We start from the raw sequence: 21,658 nt of genomic DNA, 5'->3' as shown, positions 1-21,658 counted from the left end.
TTTTGAAACTGGTCGAGGCTACGATAAAAACTTTGCATAATTTTGACAATTATGATTTTCACGCAAATTCTACTTCGACTAATATTTTTATGAATTCAAATACATGCGTCCTTGCTAAATTTGTTGCAAATTGCAATTTGTAACACCAGAAACAACTGCAATTCTGATCTACCTTCAAATTTTAGAGAACATTTTTTTCTACCTCGAAGTATTTAGAAAACAAGGGTTTGAGATTTGACTCTCGCATTGCAATTTCAAAACTCATCCGTTTTCAAGATTTTTATTAAAAAATATTTAACCACTTCAACCCTAGGAGACGAGTTTTTTCATACCTTTCACCCCTAGTAACCGCGAATTTTTACCTCCCTTGAGCCCGAAATTTTTATCTACTGCATGACGTTAATTCCTGGGCCATGAATTAAAAAATGGTGTTCCCACCGGAATTATTCTGGACACTTTTTTATGAAAATTGATGTGAATAACCTTTCAAGAAAGGATTTTGAGTTATAATTTGCATTTTTGAGTTGTGGCGAACCACCAATGTTTATAGCCGAAAATAGCCAACACGCCGAATTTTAAAAATGATTGTAATTGCATGAAAAGTTAGACAAGCATGGAGTAATACTTGCATAATAGTACGTAAACTCGCAAATATTGATTATAGCGCCTAAAGCGCCTTAGGAGCCGATTTTGGGCGGGAAAACCAAAAATCCTTACAATGACTTTAAATAGACAGCAATGGCAATGAATAATTATCCCGTGAGAGGAAATTGCTCGAAAATAGACTATGGCGCATCTGGTGAATAGAAATCAATTTAAAGCGGGAAAATTAAATTCTACTAATTCCTGCAATCTCTTAATTTTTAATTTTCCCGCCCAAAAGATATTTCAGCGGCACCCGATACGTAATCATTAATTTTGACGTAGTTTACCCTACTGGCAAGATTATTTGTGGCCTATAATTAAATCCATGCAATGATGGAATTCAACCAACTTTTAGTTTTCTCGCCCAAAACGCCCGTTTGTGCTACATGCGAGCAAAACAATTTCTCTAATCTTATCGTAAAGCGTTGTTGAAATAAATCGGTGTCGAAATTTCCTTGCAAAAAACAGTTTTCACAACTCGGCGTGTTGGCTAGATATAGCCACTTGGCTATAAATTTATTTTGCATCCCTTTCCAATGTTATTTCCTAAGAGACAATTTATCTTCCCGCCTAAAGGGCGGGTTGTTGACTCATAACTCCTGCTTTGCTTTGCTTGGAGAGGCAATGACCTAATTTTTTCCGCATACGACACATAGTCGTAGGCCGGTGTGAACGGAAAATACGCCACATAGTCGTATCCGTTGTCAAGGGTCAATACGACACATCGTCGTATTCCGGTGCCAAGGGAACTTACGCCACATGGTCGTACTCGGCGTAAAGGTCAAATACGCCACATAGTCGTTATAGGGGCGAAGTGGTTAATACAATTTCAGTCGAAATTTCTCCGAAAATTCCCAAGCATAAAAAAATTGTTTCGACATATCGAAATTTTAAGTTCTGATGAAAATTACATCTAACAGCCCTTTCAACTAATCGAGTCCCCACAAAATTTGTTTCCACCTTAAGAGCCTGACCAGCATTTTGTTTATTTATTAATTTATAGTATTTTGTTTAATTTATTCGCTGAGGATGAGATGAGAGGAAGTATTCGGGAAAAAAGTATTAATTATGACAGGAAAATGTAAATTAAACGTAATTAAATTATGTATGCTCATCCTCAGTTAAACATACCTCGTTCCGAAATTATTATTTTTTTGTCACTTAAACCTGTAATGGCACTCACTTATTTATTTCTGGTTTTCAAAACTTACAGTATTAATCAAATAAACTGCTTAGCTGCCATCAAACAACTTCGTCTAACGTATGACAGCTGTTTTCAGCTTTTAGAATATAGTTTTAAGCTGAAAAACAGTTAAAACCCATTAAAACCCAAATAAAACCCATTTAACATGGTAAAACTCAATGGGTTTTATTCGTTAACAACCCATTAAATCCCATTAAAACCCAAAAAACCCAACCCAATAAAACCCTGGGTCGGAATACCCTGATGACAATAAATTTGCAAATAAAATTATTTTGTACATTTAACAATTATCTTTTATTATTCATTTCAATCGCATTTTTGAAAATTTTCAAAAAACCACGCATGACATTAAATATGTGCGAATAAATTTGCAAACAAAATTATTTTGTACACATTTAACAATTATCTTTTATTATTTATTTCAATCACATTTTTGAAAATTTTCAAAAAACCACATACATAATAATATTCAGTTATTACGTAACATTTACATCTTCTGTAATTAAAGTTCTGGTTCAAAATTTGCAATCGCTTCCAGAAACAATCCTTTTTCTAGTTAAGTTTTTATTTTTCATTTTGCGATTACAATTTCGAAATATCGTTCTCCTTTTATTTACAATTTTTAAATTTTTAATCACATTTTTTTATTTTTTTATTTTTTAAATTTTGAACATTTTTTTTTGTATTTTGTAAGTAATACTGAACTTTGGCTCTGTGAAGTTTCTAAAAAAAATGGTAACTTTTTAAATAATTGAGGGACATCCACTTCACAGCCAAGTCTCCTTACTCTCAGGCTTGATCAATGGTCAGAGCGAGGTGAAGGGGTCCGACTTGTTGAAATCCGCCTCCCCCGCAGTGATATTCGAGCTGGCGTGGGGTTTCAGATGCGGGTTATTTTTGCACATGGCGTAAGATTTGAGTCGTTCCATTTGCGTCGCCATTTTTGTTAATTCCTCCTGCAAAAAAAACATCAGGTTAAGTAAAAGATTTAGGAAATTTATGCCTGAATTAATTTGCATAAAGAAAAAAAATATATATTATTTTGCAGGTTTTAATGTGAGAGACCTTTAGTTGCTGATTTTCCTCTGCGAGATCGAGCGTTTCATGACCGAAGCCGTTGGCCGAGGTTGGAATGTCTTTCATGGCTTTGGGATCCCCTCGTAAAACTGCCAGGAGCTGTGATACAAAAAAAGGTGCAGGTTTTAGCATAAAATTTTATGCTAACATAAAAACATAAAATATTGAAAAAATACATAAAATTTTATGTATTTTTTCAATAATTTAAAGTTAACAAAAAATTGGACACACAAATCAAAATTGTAGTTAAAAATCGTATCAAAAGCGAAAATTTATTTTAAAATTTGATTAAAAATCGTAAAAACAAAGTGAAAATTCAAATAAATTTTGTTTAGTAAAATCATATCTTTATGAATGATGCGACAAAAAAATGGAAGATTCAAACTCTAATTGTAAGCAAGAGGAGCATATCAATGGGAATTTACTTAGGAATTTTTGCAAATATTTGATGTAAAAAAGTGGAAATATAATTTAAATATATATTAAAATTATGTAATTATGTCGAATTCCCACTGTCCACGCACCTTGCTGCCAAAGACCAACGCGATCGTGACGGTGGTGCTGAGCTGGGTCCGGATAAAAGCCAACAGATATTTCGCATCCGGACCGGCTTGCGGTACTATAAACAAACTGGAACAAGGGAACAATTCCGTATTTTTAGCTACATATATATTTCCCAAAATTCGAAATATTTTTTTTTAAACAGAAAACTTACTGGAACGTTACCATCACCACATTTGTCAGCGCAATGTTGTAGATCGAATAAGAGATGAATTGTGCATCTGGATTTTCTCGAATTCTCCAACATATCCAAACCCCGTACAAGAGGAAGATCACTTCCCCAATGGCCAGCGAGTGATCCCACCTGAAAACCACAGAAAATTGGTTATTAGAAACTAGCGTGTAAACCCGTCTCCCGCCGGGTGATAAGCTTCACACCTTGAATAACTGTCCGCAACGGAAATTGGATAACCACTCCCAGATAACCACCATCAAGCATTTAATTTTTTAAATTTAATTTATTTGAATTTTCGCGCCGTTCGAAACTTCACTTTCTACGCTTTCACTTCCGTTTCGGAAATTTACTTTCACTTCCGTTGCACACAAACATTTCCAGCTTATAATATAGATTAACGCAGGCCTTCGTAATTTCGTAAATTTGCAAAGTTTTAGAAATATTTATAAGAAAAAAATAGTTTATTTGCAAGTTAATGTGAAGGTTTAAATACGTATTGAGGTAATTCGCGCAGTCCTTCATAACTTTGTAAAATCCGTAAACTTTGCAATTAACACAATCCTTGGTAAATTCGTAACTTTGCAAAGGTTTTTTTGCCAAGTTTTAGAAATATTTACAAGATAAATTAGTTTACTTGCAAGTTAAATGTGCAGGTAAATATTGAGGCAATTCACACAGCCCTTGATAACTTTGTAAAATCCGTAAACTTACAAAATTTTAGAAATATAGTTACAAGGAAAATCAGCTCACAAATTTTTACAACTTTACTCATCCTCAGATCAAGGACATCTTTTTAATTTGTCAAAGTTTGTACAATTATTTTACAAAATTTTTGGGTTTTGTAAAGTTATCGAGGACGGCGTGAATAGAATAGAAAGGTGATTTTGCTGTGTAATAATCCGTAATTTTTAGTAGATAAATAATTTGTGGAAATATTTGCAGTTTTTGGCAATTTTTTTTTACCAAAACACGTCTCATAAATTGGGTCAGACATTTCTGCAAATAATTTGTATAATTATTTTAGACAAGTGTTTTTATGGTCAGGTTTGCAATTATTTAACAAAATTACAAAATATTGCTTATTCTGCCTTATTAATATAGACATATAAAATGATAAACTGAAATTTTTAATGTCCCCATGAAGGTTTTTTGGGACCCAATACAGTAGAACAATCTAATTGTAAAACTGCGTAAATATTTCTTTTGTCAACAATATTATTTCGACTTTTAAATATTTCAATAAAATTATGCATGATTTATGAAATCCCAATTACAATTTATTCCCTCAAATTTTGAAAATGTAGGTAATTTCAGATGAGACTTTATTAAACCTAGATACAAAAGTTAATATTTTGTTTTTGAAAATTTCGCTGCTTTTAATTTTTGAAATAAAACTAATTTCCAAACCTTGTAGCTTTACACTTTTCATGTTTTTTTAAACAAAAACTCGTCTAAACATGGCTGGAAATAATTTCCAAAATTATTCTAGACTAGTATTTTCTAAAATGTTTACATAGGTAATATTGTTTGGCCATTTTTGCAAACATTTTGCAATTTTGCAAAATCTTGCCTTTTCTACCTTATATATTAATACAACGAAACAATTTTGAAATTTTTAAGGTCACGATGAAGGTTTTGAGCCAAGACTTATGCATTTAATCTCCATACAAATCTTGGTGATTATTTTTTCCCTAAATATTTTTTCGACTTTGGAATATTGCAAAAATAAAATAAGAAATGATTGCTAATTTTGGGTTGGATTATTAAACCTGGATAAATTTCATATTTTTGTTTGAAAACATGCCGCTTTTCCTGTTTTTAATAAAACTAATTTTCAAACCATTACCGCGAAAGAAGGATCTGAACAGCAAACTAACCAATTAATTTTTCTGCATAATTTATTTCGACTTCGTAGTTTTACACTATTTTTTATTTACAAAATTTGTCCAAAAACATGACTGGAAATAATTTCTATAATTATTCTAGACCAGTATTTTTTTAGCGGTTTAAATATTTTTTTAGTTTTGCAAGTATTTTGCGAAATTTTGCCTTTTCGCAAAAATTTCACCGTACGGTAAAATTTTTGCGTTTATTGAAGGTTTAAAGATTTTGGGCAGAATCTGATTCTAAATCGGCTTGAATAGTTTTTTCATAAATATTTTTTCGCCTTTGGAATATTGCAAAATAAGTTTTGCAATTTCATGATTATACTTTGTTTGATCAGATTTTGATTTGATAAACGATTGATATAATAATTTCGGATTTTGAATTTTTTTAAACCTAGATATAAATTTGAAATTTTATTTTTAAATATTGCTCGCTTATCAATAACTTATCATGTTTTTAATAAAAGTAATTTCAAACCAGAATCGTTCCGGTATGCAAAATGACTATCTGGATAATAATTAATTTTCCTGCATAACTTTATTTCGACTTCGAGCATTTTTTAAAAACAAAATTCGTCTAGATTAAGTCAAAAATCGGTGGAAATCATTCCTAAAATTATTTGAGGCTTGTATGTTTTTTTGCTGCTAATACTTTCAGGCTAGTTTTGTAACTATTTGCAAAACGTAAGAAAATATTGCAATACAAAAGATTAAGCATTATTTACAAAAATTCTAATTTCAACTTTGTTTCGTCAGATTTTTAAAGGTTGATTGGTCATTTCGGGTTGGATGTTTGAATATAATTGTCAAATTTTGTTTTTGAAAATTGACACCGTTTCACATTTTTATGATAATAGTTTTCTTTCTCGAATTAACTTATTAGTATTTTATAAATTTTATGTTTTATTTTACAAAAAAACCGCATCGATCTTATTACAAGATTCGTTCCGAAAAATCTGTACAACAATTTACTTCATTAGTTTTCCTGCATAATTTACTTTCAGCTTTGCAGCTTGGCATTATTTTTTTTACCAAAACTCGTCAAAACCCGAGGAAAAATTGGTGGAGTTAAATTTCAAATTATTTTAGACTCGTACTTTAGTCTTGTTTTTTTTAAATTACTTGAATTTTGCAAAACGTTGCAATTTTCGGCCTTATCAATGCATACCTGTTCAAAAATTTAGTATCCATTCAAAAGTCAGTCATCCCGATTTCTGACTGAACATTTTCATTCACATTCAGTCATTTTGGTTCAAATTCATTGCATTTCACTTCATCGGACTTCATTTCTTACTTCGCCGCATGTATTAAGCGTAGGATGAAAAATGAAATGAGTGAAAAATCCTTCATTCACTGTCATTCATCTGAAATGACGGAATCCTTCAATCATTTTCATTGAAATTACAGTGGTTTCATTTTCATTCACTATCATAATCAGAGAAATGAACGAAAGTGAACAGGTATATATCAATGTAGGCATGTACAATGATAAGGTGAAATTTTTAACGTCACGGTGAACGCTTTCATTACGAAGTTTGATTCTAAATCTATGCAAAATTTTTTTGCATTAATACTTTTTTGACATGGGAACATCAAAATAAAAATTTAAATAATTTATGAAATCCTGGTTAGACTTTGTTTCGTCAGATTTTGAAACTATTGGTACATTTTTTAGTATAAACTTCAAAGTTTGTTTTTGAAAAGCTTAATTTATTTTCAGCCTTGCAGTTTTACACTGTTGTAATTTCAAAACTCCTCCGTTTTCAAGATTTGTAATTAAAAATATTTGATACAATTTCAGTCCAAAAATGCTAAGCATAAAAAAATCGTTTCGAAATATCGAAATTTTAAGCCGGATTACCTGTGATTAAAATTACATCTAATAGCACTATCAACTAATTAATTCCTCACAAAATTTATTTCACCTTTGAAACCTTACAAAATGTCTAAAAAAAACAACTAAATTTTATGTAAAATCACTTTTCACCAAATTTTGACTTCAACGAAACCACTTGTTGATCATGTTTCTCACAAAATTTGAATTTCACTTTTGAATTCAGGAATATTTGCGAAAGATTTTGGTTTAGCTTAAAAAAGGTGGCGTTGTAAGTTAAGAAATACTGCAGGAAGAAATATTAGAAATACCATCTGAACAATTAGCTACCTAACTAATTCTTCTAAATAATTTATTTCGATTTTGTAGTTCTACGTTAATGTTTTTTATGAAAATTCGCTCAAACATGGCTATAAAAAATTATGCTAGATAGATTAGTATTTTATTTATTTCATAGGTCATCGTGAAGGTTTTTTCGAATCAAAGTGATGACATCTGATTATAAATTTGTGTAAATATTTTTTTCATAAATATTTTTTCGACTTTGGAATATTACAAGGAAAATTGAGCATCATTTATAAAATCCTAAGTACGCTTTGTTTCATCAGATTTTGAAATGATTCATAGGTTTGGATTGGATTTCATAAACTATAAAATTTCATAACTTGTTTTTGAAAATGTGAGATTTTTCATGTTTTTAATAATTAAAATTTGAAAATTAATAATTTATTAATTTTCAAACTTTCAGTTTCGTAACTCATAATTCGGCAGGTCAGCCTTGAATATGAATAATATTCAGGCATGAATATTCAGTCATGAATAATTTAATTTAACTGGATAATTTATTTTCGACTTTGCAGCTCTGCACTCGATTAAACTGCCGCATTGAAATTTCTAAACTTATCTCTTTTCAAAAGATTGTTAAGGGACAAAGGTGTTGCTGTGGCCTTAATTTTGACCATGTTGCCAGCATGGAGGATTTGTGAAATCTCTTTTAAAAAATCGTACAAGTCTTCTTCTTCATTTTTATATATGTCTCAGAAATCCTCCATGTTGGCATCGATGTGAAAATCACATCCGAAGTGGGTAGGTTTTAACAAAATCTGCAGTACTCAAGCCCAAAAATCCCAATTTATGGTAACTATATTAACATATTTGAATTTTATTTTATTATCGTGACGATAAAATTAGCCCGAGCCAGGACTTTTGGAACCGTCGTGTCCGTCCTTCTGTCTGTATGTCAGGTTTATGATAACTCTCGTAACCTTTTCCTATCGACTTGAAATTTGGTACACATGTAGTATGGGGGCAGATAGTGAGTTCAAGTTCGAAGATGAGCAAATCGGTTAACTGGTTGACCGGTGGGGGTCATCCGAGTGGGTGGGGTATTATGCACCAAAATTTCAAAGTTGTCGTATAAAGCTGAAATTTGGTACAGAGGTTGCTAATGGTTCCTAAAAGATAAAAATGACTTCAAGTTGGAAAAATTTTCAATTTGAGGGACCCTATGGGGACCCCATGGAGCGACCCATACCGATTTTGAGAAATTGCTTTAAAAACATGAAATCCAGCACGGTGATACTTAATATCTTATCACGAAAGAATGTGAAGTTAAAAGTGAGCAAATGTGAGCAAGTGAAACCAGAGTGACCCTGGAGGGTGACCCATACTGTTTTTAAAAGTTGTTATTTCCATCTGAAATTTGGTATTGGGGATAAAAACTACTTCTGGATAGCACACAGCTTTGGAAGTTCAAGATGTTAAGGGATTTGACGCCAAGTAATAGAAAATCTAACATACATTTAACTATCCACAACACTGAGTTTGTTAATATTATGTCGGTCAATTCGGAGAAAAATTTAGAACTCTGACTCAGGCTATATGTAGTAATGTAGTCTGCACTGTAGGTTTTTAAATTACGTCTGTCTGCGTACGAAATACAACTTTGGATGTTCAAGATCTTAAGGAAGCGAGCCCCACGGGTGCTGGTAGGAAAGGGGGCAGATTTCAATAATTTAAAAGCGGGCTCTGTCCCCAACTACTGTCAACTGTTCAGCCGATATTAATAGTCTGAAAAAATCTTAAAGGTTTCCTGGCAGATAATTTACGTTATTTTCCAAAAACCAAATAACCTCTCAGAAAAATTTCCAAGGAATTGAGACTACAGACTGAACATTACACGCTAAATAAATTTGATTAAAATTTACTCAAGGTTGAGTAAAATTTGCGATGACACAACTGTTGTGTAAAATTTGCCAAATGAGAGTTAAAATTTATCCAACGTTGTAGAAATTTTGCACAACTTTGAGTAAATTTTACCTTTCTTGAGTAAATTTTGCACAATCAGTTGTGTCATCGCACATTTTACTCAACTTTATTTAGAGTGTAGGACTAAATGAGGTCTGCACTGTAGTTTTTTACAATTAGTATTACTGGTAAATACCATATGAAAAGACATTTGAAAAGAGATTTTGAAATTAGGAGAAATATGACTAACTCGGCTCGGGCTGTCAGGTTCACATTTGCTGAATTAAAATTAAATGGTTACAAATCGGCTCGTGGCAACAAAAAAATGGGTGCTGCAGGGCCCAGGAAAATTGCTTATCCCTTAATAATCTTTGGATTTAGAAATATCTCATACATATTCGGTTTAAATTTATCTGAAGAATTTGAACTCAAGTTGTTTTTCAAAAATATTCAAATTTTCAGCCAAATGATAAGTACACGTGGAAAGCAGCCTATCTAACAACACTGTCAATTAATTCATTTCTTCGCAAAATTTATTTCGACTTTGAAGCCAAAATTTAAAAGCTCGAGAAAAATTAACTTTTACATATATAAGTAAGATTTACTTCTTCACGAAATTTGACTACTAAACGATGACAAAGATTAAATCTAATGATGACTATTAACCAAGTTTGGAATTTCGAACTTGAAGTGATTAATATTTCTGAAAAGTTTTAGATTTTAGTAAAATTTCTGAGAGAAAAGATAAGAACATCCATTTAATACAGATTCCAAATTATTTCTTCCATATTTTGATAAGTTTTAGAATTCACTCGGTTTAGATTTAAAAAACTAGGTTTGATACATTTGTGTATCAACTTTTCGAAAAATTTTGAACTCCATGAAAATGAAAACACCAATAAAATCTACTAATCTCTTCTTAATCAGATTTCTAGAAAAATCGTATTTCGACTTTTAAGTGATTAAAATTTTGCAAAAAATTTTGGTTTTTGGAATTTTTTGAGACTGCGGATAAGTTAACAACATTTCCAACTTATCTTTTCCGAAAATTCGAAATTTTAAAATTCACTCGGTTTAAAAAACTAGGTTTGACACATTTGTATAAATTTTTAACGAGATTTTGAAATCGACTCTTCAATTTGCGAAATATTCTAATTTTCAGTCAGATTATAAGCACATGTGGAGATGGGCATATCTACATGATATCTAACAACAAGGTCGGTTAATTAATTTATTCGCAAAATTTATTTCGACTTTGAAACCTTACAGCAAAATTCAAAAGGTAGAGAAAAATCAAGTTTTACTTAAGTATACACTTATTTTTTCCCGAAATTTTACTACTAAACGATAACGAAGATTAAATCAATGATGCTTTTTTAACCAAGTTTTAACAAAATTGGTATTTCGAGTTTGAAGTTATAAATATTCGCGAAAAAATTTTTGGTTTAGATTTTAGAGAAACTTTCTGAGACTCAAGATAAGCACATCTATTTAACAATGATTCCAGTTTAATTCTTCAAAATTCGAACTTTTAGAATCCGTTCGGTTTACAATACTAGGTTTGAGGCATTTATATAAACTTTTCAAAAAACTATTTTTTAGGAACCAGTACATTTCGAGGAACTCGGGAAATTACGTGATTTGTTAGCTTAAAGTATTTCTTGAAACAAGTTCTTGAAGCAAAAAACGATAAGCTGAAGCATCATTGTTACGAGTGCGGTCCTTCCCTACCCGGCAAAGGTGTACTCGCGGTTTTGAGTGGGCGTCGTAATCGCCAAGATCGTACTGCTCATGTCCTAAATGTCTCTTTTACTAAGAGAACTCACTAATTATCCTACTTAAGTGTAATAAATATCTACACTATTAGGAAATTTAACAAATCTTTATTCTCAAAAACTAAGAGCTCACTTAAACGTGACTACTCTTCTCAGACTCTCAAGTACAAGTAAAAAATACACGCCAACGAACATTCCCGATCGAGCCATCACCGGCCCATTTGAAAATATACTCTATGACACTACATAAATGCAACATATTCATAACAACTCATAAATCATCAACAAATACATGAAGTGCTCACATACTACTTACAACATTCTCCCACTTTCTTTTGTGGGGAGACATCAACAAAAGAAACATTCAGAAAATTCATGACTTAAAATAATACTAAACTTCTGCAATTTCACTTCCTGACTCGGCGTCCCGAACGAAGCACAACGTCTTGATCCACCGGCGACTCCATTGTCTTCATAGCTACTCGAGCCCTTTTCTTCACTTCATCCGAAACTTCGACCATCTCAGGTCCAACTGACATCTCCATTGGAAACAGACGCTGAATAGGACGGAGGAGGAATCCGATTGCAGTCTTCACTTTGGCCACTCTCGTGTGTCCATCCTTTCCCTGAATCAGCTCAACTATCCTCGCCAGTGGCCAATCCAGCCGCTTACGACCTTCGCTCCCAACTAAGACGACGTCGCCAACTTTTAACTCCACTCGAATCTTCTTCGGGTTCTTCTTCTGAATGAGCAGACCCAGGTACTCACTACGGAACCGGTCTCTCAATTCATCCTTCAACTGTGTCATCTCCCTGTACTTCTTTCGCAGCCCGTCAGCTCCGAGTGCTGCTTCTTCTGGACATCTGGTCTCACTCAGATCTTGCAAAAACATGGCTGGGGTGAGTGGCACAAGATCATCCCCATCTTCGGTCACATACGTCAAAGGACGAGCGTTGACTACAGCTTCAACTTGACATAGGCTGGTCATAAGTTGATAGTAGTTGAGCTTCCTGTGTCCCAACATTCTCAACAATAATCCCTTCACCGTCTGTATCAACCTCTCCCAAAATCCTCCCCACCATGCTGCTGTGGGTGGATTAAATTTCCACTGGATTCGCTGGAGCATCGTCTCATGCTGAATTCTCTTCCAATCCAGATCTCGGAACAGGTTTTCAGCTCCCACGAAATTCGTCCCATTATCACTGAAGATAATGGCAGGCCGTCCTCTTCTGCTTACGAATCGGATCAGTGCCAGTAAGAATGAGTCAGTGTTGAGTGACTTGACCAACTCCAGGTGGACCGCTCGGAATACTCCACATGTGAAAAGGACAATCCACGTCTTCGATCCATCCTTCAAAAACAGTGGGCCAGCCAAATCCACACCAGTAACTTCAAAAACTTTAGCAGCCTTAATTCGGTCAGCCGGTAAGGGTGCAACATCCACAATGGGGGCCTTCGACTTGTACCGCTGACATCTCCGGCACCCCTTAAGTACACGCTGGATTGTTCTTCTCGTCTGGACAATCCAATACCGCTCCCTCAACTTCGACATAAGGTATTGTACACCCCCGTGAGCATTGTCCAAGTGCTCCTGCATAATGAGCTGCTCCATAATTGGGTGCTTCTTCGGCAGAAGAAGAGGCAAACGGAAGTCATCACTATCCTCTCGATTAACAACTTTCGTCTTGAGGCGTAGGAGTCGATCCTTATCTTGAACAACACTGAGCCCGTTCACGGAATTTCCCGATTTCCCAAAACACTCTTGTTGGACAATTCTCCAAATTTTCATTTCAGCCTCCTCCATCTCCATGACCGTGAGGGGCCCGTTGTTGGACTTCTTGAGTCGCAGGATTTGTACGAGTCGTCTCACACCCGCTACAAATTGCACGTTCCTCTTGAATGTGGCGAAAGGCAAATTAAGGGGTATCACTGATGAACACTGAATTGACATCACGCATCCCTTTTTCCTCTCCGCCTCGATTTCCTCTTCAATTTCTGATGGCTTTTCTGATGGCCACTGCTCCATAGGTGACCTCAACCATTCTGGTCCAGTCCACCACCTCGACGCCAAAAGCTCTTGTGGGGTACATCCACGCGAAGGCAAATCAGCCGGATTCTTCAGTCCAGGTACATGTCTCCACTCTTCGGTCCTACTCAATTGACAAATTTCTCTCACACGGTTTCCGACAAATGTCCCCCATTCATCATTCCTACGAATCCATGCTAGGGCGGTCGAGGAGTCGCTCCAGTAGAAGGTTGGAATGTCCAATTCCATCGCCTTCATCACACTCTTGGTTAGACGAGCTCCGATAATGCATCCCAGCAGCTCTAATCTGGGAATTGAGATGACTTTGACCACCTTTATTTCTTTCTTGATGATCTTCGTCTTCTGGAGTGGGGCCACTCTGCTCTTAGCTTGTAGTAGGTGGACATCCACTCTTCCGTTCACTTCCACTCGGAGGAAAACAACGGCGGCGTAGGCCTGCTGACTGGCATCACAGAACATGTGCAACTGGAGAGAGTCACTTTCACCTCTATCTCCACCCACATTTCTCGGAATCCAGATTTTCTCCAGGTTCGACAGCCCCTCAATCCATCCCATTAGTGGCTTTACTTCATTTTGAGTTAGCTCCTCATCCCACTTCAACTCCAACAAACATGCTCGCTGCAACAATATCTTAGGAATAATTAATGCAGGACAGAGGTATCCCATTGGGTCGAAAATCTTCTGGACGAAGGACAATAAGCTCCTCTTCGTCCAAACATCGGGCACTTCAGGGTCCACCACACAGGACAACGAATCTTCGACCTTGCTCCATCTCATGCCAAGAACGGAGGTAATGGAATTTGAGCCGCTGACATAGTCCAATCCGCACCCACTGGCCGGGCCGACTCCGGACTCCTCCCCAGCGCTCCTTTCCCATTGCCGTAACTCCATCCCAGCGTTCATCATAATACTGGTGGCCCTCTCCTTAAAATCTTCAAACTCATGATTGTCTTCAACGGCAGTCACGCAGTTATCCACATACAAAGACTTGAGGAGTTTCTTGGCCAACTTCCTGTCCTCTTCCTTGACATGATCCAGATGATTCTCAATCACTGCTCCCAACAAGAAGGGACTACAATTAACCCCAAATACCACTCGCCGATGTCGGAATTCCCCTATATTCTGACCACTTTTATCCCACCACAGAAATCGTAGAAAATCCCGGTCCTTCTCGCCCACCTCAATCATTTGGAAGGCCTTCCGAATGTCTGAAACTACTCCAACTTTGCCCATTCTGAATCTTAGCATTATTGTTGGCAGCATCTCAATAAGGTTAGGTCCCTTCTCCAGGCAGTCATTGAGGGATGGATTCCTTCCTGTCTTGCACGAAGCGTCAAAAACTGGTCGGACGGGAGTGGTCACACTCTCTGGTTTGTAAACTGCTCGATGAGGCAAATAATGGCAGGTTTCACTTTCTCCTCCACTCACTTTTTCTATAATGCCCTCATCCAGCCAGCCTTGAAATATCTTGTCATAATCTTCATACATTCCGTCTCGCCTTAATTTGGTGGTGGTGGATAGCAGTCTTTTCTCCGCGACCAACTTATTGTCTGGAATCTTCTGCGTTCCTCCCACCCACGGCAAATCTACGGAATAGCGTCCGGTTTCATCTCTCTTCACGTTCTGAAGGAAATGCTTCTTCGCATCCTCTTCCTTTTCTTCTTTGGACTTGTGGGTAGCTGGATCTTGAATCCCGAGCAATTCCAAGCTCCAAAGTTGGGACAAACTTGCGTCGGTTACCGCCATGGAAGTCACTGCCAACGCTGCCGACGGCTCATGTGGCACTGGACCTCGTAGAGTCCAACCAAACACATACTCAATTGCATCCAGTCCATTTGAGAGTCGCACTTTTCTCCCCGTTTCAAATTGATTCATGAGATCAGCTCCAATAAGGATGTCAATGTCCCCACTGTCAGAACAGAAATCACTGAGCCAAATATTCTTCATCTTGAGCTGCTGGATCCATGGGCCGTCTGGAATTCTAGGCACGTCACTGTTGATATGGTCGACAGCAGGTAAATACATCAATCTCCTCACTCGTCGATCCATACTTTCAACGTTCATCTCAAACACTGGGTGAACTTTGGGATCTCCAGCCATACTTCCAAACGCCGACGTACGCAAGCTCCTTTCTCCAACAACTTTACATAATGCTGATCTTGCTGCAGAGCTTCTGACGAAACTGACCTGACTGCCGTCATCTATCAATACTCTCAACACAGCACTACGTCCAATTCTCACCGTTAACACTTTTAACAAAATCGTGTTCTTTCTCATTGCAACATTAAAATTAATGGAAGCCATTTGAGGACCGATGTCACGATCTTGATTTCGATTGGGTCTGAATTCTCTCACCATCTCTGTTGATGACGACTGTTGTCCCGGGCACATGACCTTGTAGTGAGGTCCCGCACAGGCATTGCACTTCACCTGGGCTGGGCACCCTCTGGCTCGATGTCCTGGTTTCAGACACAAAAAACATGCTCCTTTATCCCTGATCATCTTGCTCTTCTCTTGTAATGGGATGACATTAGCTTTGAAACAAGACTGACTCGGATGACCGCGATCACAAAAAACACACGCACTACTTTTGTCCCCGATATGAAGACCTGCTACTGTTGGTATGTCCTCCTTTCGACGGAACTTTGGTGCAGCCTTGTTCGCACCGCTAAACTTTTCTGGCTTATGCGCCTCATCAGAAAATCCAGTCTTAGCTAAGTGCCACTGTTCTTCGCTTTCCACCTCTCGCTCGAGGAAGCTCATGAGATAATCCATCTCAGACTGAGGAGGTTCTTCTTTAGATCCGTCCTTATTATAGTTGGGACACCGTTGCCACGCCGTGAGAATTTCCCCAGGAAGACTCGATTCCACCATAGGATACAAAAACTCGCTCGACTGATCCACGGTGACGCCCAAAGACTCCAACGCTCTCAAATGCGACTCCAATTTGTCGTACATCGTTGAGAGTTTAATCTTCTCATTCGCCTTGGCATTGATAATGACCATTTTCAACAGCTCACGTACATAGACCTGCTTGAGCATCTTGGGTCGACCAAATCTTTGCTTCAAGGCCTTCACCACTTTTGGATAATTGTCCGAGGTTAAAGGATAACTCTCGACTAACTCTCTTGCTCTTGTTCCCACCACCATGGACTGAAGAAGATACTGAAACTTATCACTTGCATGTAGGTTCTCATCCTGGTCGATCTTGTCAAACTGCGACCAAAATCCTAACCACTCCGTCAGCTCTCCATTGAACTTCTTTAACTCCAACTTCGGTAGTTTGTAGGCTTTTCGAGATGCATTACCACCACTACCATTTTCACTCGGCGGACGCAAAGGATCCTCTAGAACTGTCTTTCGGGCCACTTTACACTGCACTAACTGAACCTTGTCCTTGTAGCTGTCAATGCCCATAGATTCCTTGAGGCAATCATCTTCTTCCGCATCTTGATCAAACATGACGTCGAGTATCTTCAAATCCCACGACGTCACCTCCTCCACAAGCGCTTCCAACCTTTTCGACTTCGCCTGAAGGAGATCAAAATCCTGGTCTGTTTTTGTTAATTCTCCCTCCAGCTCATTGACAGTCCTGGTTATGCTGGCGCGCACTAAGCTCCTCTTCCGCCTCAGCTTATCCAATGACTCCATGGCTGGACCTCGGGGAACAACAAACCCAAACAAACAAAACAAAAATTAGTTTGACTTCACAAACTGAATTCCTAGAAACAATCTCGACCTCAGTGACTCCCGAATGCTCGGGATTGGGCCGCCAAAGGCGCAATTCAATTAATCCACAAAAGGTTGGGATATGGCAGTTCCTCCACTCAAGACGGCGACACGGCTCACTCCTCCTTGGATAGAACTCCAACAACCAAAACAAGAATTAAAAATGGATCGACTTCACCTGCTCTACCCCCGAATGCTCAGGGTCGGGCCCCCAAAGAGGCAAAACGGATGGTTCAGGTGATCCACACAGAAAGGACTCCTCCCACAGTAGGCGGCCAGAGCACTCTCCTCCTTGGGCAGGACTTGTCCACACGGCACCACGGTACTTACGGTCACGACACACCCCACCCGGGGGCGCCAAATGTTACGAGTGCGGTCCTTCCCTACCCGGCAAAGGTGTACTCGCGGTTTTGAGTGGGCGTCGTAATCGCCAAGATCGTACTGCTCATGTCCTAAATGTCTCTTTTACTAAGAGAACTCACTAATTATCCTACTTAAGTGTAATAAATATCTACACTATTAGGAAATTTAACAAATCTTTATTCTCAAAAACTAAGAGCTCACTTAAACGTGACTACTCTTCTCAGACTCTCAAGTACAAGTAAAAAATACACGCCAACGAACATTCCCGATCGAGCCATCACCGGCCCATTTGAAAATATACTCTATGACACTACATAAATGCAACATATTCATAACAACTCATAAATCATCAACAAATACATGAAGTGCTCACATACTACTTACAACAATCATAACCTGCTAATAATTTGCCAATTAATTTTTAAATTTGTTGCAGGATCATTGAACATACATTCATATAGAAGATGAAGAGTAATAAGAATGCATAAGCCACATTGAGAGCCAAATTGACCAATAATCAAGGGGGACGAGGTTTTCAACCCCTCCCACTCATCGCCAGCCAATCAGAAACTTTTTTAAATTTAATATTTTTAATTGGATCTTTTTTTTAATTTTCGGAGTCAGAGTTTATTAAAAATATAGTAAATTGTATAATTTGTACGCCAAAATCGAAACAAATATATATTTTTGAATGTTTTTTGAATATTTTTGATTGTTTAAGAAGCTGAAAAAACTGAGAGGTTATGCTGAAAAATAGGGATGGTAATCCGTATCCTAAATTAACCGATCCGTAGGATAGGATCGGATAAATGCAGGATCGAATCGGATCGGATTTGCTCGCTTTAGGATCGGATCGGCTCCCGGTTCTACTCGAAATCCGATGCGATCCGATCCTAGGATCGGATCGATCGTAGGATATCCGCGGATGATATGTGTGAGACACCTTGTGTCTAACTATGGAAATACTTTACCAGCTGCTTTTCTTTATTTATTGGAACGGTTTTTGGTGAGTTCATCACATGGCGTACATTACCCGAATGAGCCGAATTATCCTATTATTTTACACCAGTTATTTTTATTTCGGCGTTTAAATTATTCAATTTCGTATGATTTCAACGCCAAAATAAAAATAACTGGTGTTAAATAATAAAATAATTCGGCTCGTTCGGGTAATGTACGCCATGTGATGAACTCACCAAATGTGAAACGAGTTTACATCGGATGATCCGAGGATCCTGTGCGATCCTAGGATTTCATCGGTTAGGATCGGATCGGATTGTCTGATCCTCGGATCCTCTATCCGATCCGTGTGAAAATCCGATCCTATCCGAGTTTTTACGATCCTAGGATAGGATCGGTTACGGATTACCATCACTAGTGAAAAAGTCCGAAAACCTCGTCCTTGCCTGTTATTGGCTGTCAACGTGGCTTATGGAGCCTTATGGAGTTTAACCTTCTAGGTCTCCTTTAGGAGGCCTATCTACTTTTCTCTGTTGCAGGATTAGTAATTCCGAGAGGATAAATCTCATCCAACTTAATGTTAGGAATTTGTTTTTCACACAAAATTCATTTCAAGCTTGAATTATCAAAAATAGGCAATTAGCAAGAAAAATGAGAAATTTTGACGTCATAAAGAACAATTCCATAGATTAATTAATTAAGGTAAATGTATTGTAGATTATGCTTGAGTACGTCGTCTACACGTAATATAATACTTGCGGGATCGAAACTTAATTTTAGAGAAATTTTTCAAATGTTCTCGGAACATTTGGAAATTCCCAGAAATATTCGAAAATTCTGAGAAATGTTCGAAAATTTCTCGGAAACATTCGAAAATTCCCAGAATTTTTTAAATGTTTCCAGAAATGTTCGAGAATTCCCAGAAATATTCGAAAATTCAGAAAAATGTTCAGAAATTTCTCGGAAACATTCAAAAATTCCCATAAATATTCGAAGATTACCATAAATATTCTAAAAATTCCCAGCACACAATGATAACGTGTCATTTTGAAGGCCACGTTGATGGTTTGAAATTTTAATCTGATTATAAATCTGTGTAAATATTTTTCATACATATATATTTTTTCAACTTTAGAATATGCAAAACAATGAAAAAATATAGCAACATATATATTTTTTCAACTTTAGAATATGAAAAAAATGAAAAAATATAGCATAATTTATAAAATCTTGATTGCACTTTGTTTCTTGAGATTTTGAAATAATTCGTACTTTTGGATTGGATTTTATACTCAAACTCAAAAAAAGCCAAATTTCATAATTTGTATTAGAAAATTTTGCTATTTTTCACGTTTTCAACTAATTCTCAAACAAGTTGTCGAATCTTAAAATCCCACAAGTCAATAATCTTAATAACAATGTAACGAATTAATTTTTCTGCATGATTTATTTTCGACAATGCAGTTTTGCACTATTTCTTTTACAAAAACTAAATTCGGTCAAACATTTCTGGAAATAATTTCGATAATTAAGGATAAGTATTTGGTTGACCAGATTTGCAATTAGTTGAATTTTGCAAAATAATGTAGAATTTTGAAATTTGTTAAGTCATGATGAACATTTTTCTTTTTGACCAAAGTAATGAAATCTGCGTAAATCTGCGTAAATATGTTTCCATAAATATTTTTATCGACTTTGGAATATCACTACAAAAATTTAGCATTATTTATAAAATCGTTATTTCATTTTGTTTCTTCAGATTTTGAAACGATTCGTAATTTTGGATTGGCTTTATAAACTTAAATTGAAATTTTTGAGAATTAGCTATTTTTCATATTTTTAACAAATTTTCAAACATGAATTGGGGCACACAAAGGATCTGAATAACAAGCTAACGAATTAATTTTCTTATATAATTTATTTTCGACTTTACAGCTATGCACTCGATTTAACGTCGCATTTCAATTTAAAAACTCATCCGTTTTCAAAATTTGGATTTTAAAATATTGCATCCATATTCGGTTCAAATTTCTCTAAAAAATGTAGTGTAGAACTCAATTTTTTGTTTTGAAAAATATTCAAATTTTCAGCCTGATCATAAGGATGCGTGAATATCTAATCGATATTTTGATCTATCATCAATATCAATTCATTTATTTATTCACAAAATGTATTTCGACCTTGAAGCCTTACAGCTAGCGGTCTCAACGGTTCTCGGTTCTGACAGAACCGAACCGGAACCGGCCGGTTTTTTCTGTATGGAGAACCGAACCGAACTTTTATTACATGTTCGGTTCCAGAACCGGACGGAACCTGGCGAAATAAACTTTTTAACTCAGTTTGCGAATTTGTTTATAAACTTGTACAAAGACAAACACTATTTCAGCAAAAATATGTCAAGTAGTATTGTTTTTTAAGGCAGCTATTCCATCTTATCATAACACTACTGGTAGGGCCGGAACCGCCAGTTCGGATCGGTTCGGTTCCGGTTCAGTTAAAAAAGTTCGGTTCGGTGCGAGAACCGGACCGAACCGGACCGTTGAGACCACTACTTACAGCAGAATTAAAAAGGCTGAAGAAAATTAACTTTCACAAAAGTAAACTTGTTTTTCACGATATTTGGCGACTACACGATGACGAAGATTAAGTCTAATGATAACTTTTTAACCAGGTTATTCAAAACAATTTGTATTTTGAATATGAAGTGATTAATATTTTTGAAAATAGTTTGGTTTTTAGATTTTAGTAAAAGTTTCTGACAGAGAAGATAATAACATTTATTTATTTTTTTTTTAGATAGATAGATTTATTTATTTCTCATCTGATATGGCCGAGGCCCTCATCATTACAAATTACAGAGTTGTACATATGTGCAAATGTAGATAACCAAATAGGTAGGTAGTCAGAGGAATGGAGGAAAAACCTAACTATGGTGGAGAGTTAGGAAAACCTCCATCACCTCTGGGAATGTGGCCCAGAGGTCCATTCGGCTCTGACTACCTGGACACCAGATAGGACAATGAATGATAGAGATCATAGGTAGATTCCATGAGATAGTGGTGATATCCAAATGAGGACGGCGTCGTGACGGCGGAAGCATGATGAGTGAAGGTTGTTGGGCGGGGCGTCCACGGACCACGAACTACCTTAGCAC

The 21,658-nt window shown here is 36.4% G+C and overlaps 1 protein-coding gene across 1 annotated transcript in view; it reads right to left on the bottom strand.

Moving 5' to 3' along the window:
• Positions 1–2,243: 2,243 nt before the first annotated feature.
• LOC110848217 (probable G-protein coupled receptor CG31760) overlaps positions 2,244–21,658 on the bottom strand; it is a 133,196-nt gene continuing 113,781 nt past the window's right edge. Inside the window, exons 14-17 of the mRNA XM_022095376.2 lie at positions 3,642–3,791; positions 3,451–3,556; positions 2,915–3,025; positions 2,244–2,805 (exon numbers count right to left, since the gene is read on the bottom strand). Coding sequence (XP_021951068.1) covers positions 2,656–2,805; positions 2,915–3,025; positions 3,451–3,556; positions 3,642–3,791 — 517 coding nt within the window. The 3' untranslated portion in view covers positions 2,244–2,655. The remainder of the gene's footprint in view (positions 2,806–2,914; positions 3,026–3,450; positions 3,557–3,641; positions 3,792–21,658) is intronic.

This window comes from Folsomia candida, unplaced genomic scaffold (genome assembly GCF_002217175.1).
Source record: "Folsomia candida strain VU population unplaced genomic scaffold, ASM221717v1 Fcan01_Sc004, whole genome shotgun sequence".
NCBI classification, from domain to species: Eukaryota; Metazoa; Arthropoda; class Collembola; order Entomobryomorpha; family Isotomidae; genus Folsomia; species Folsomia candida.
This window is presented reverse-complemented; position numbering and strand designations above follow the sequence as displayed.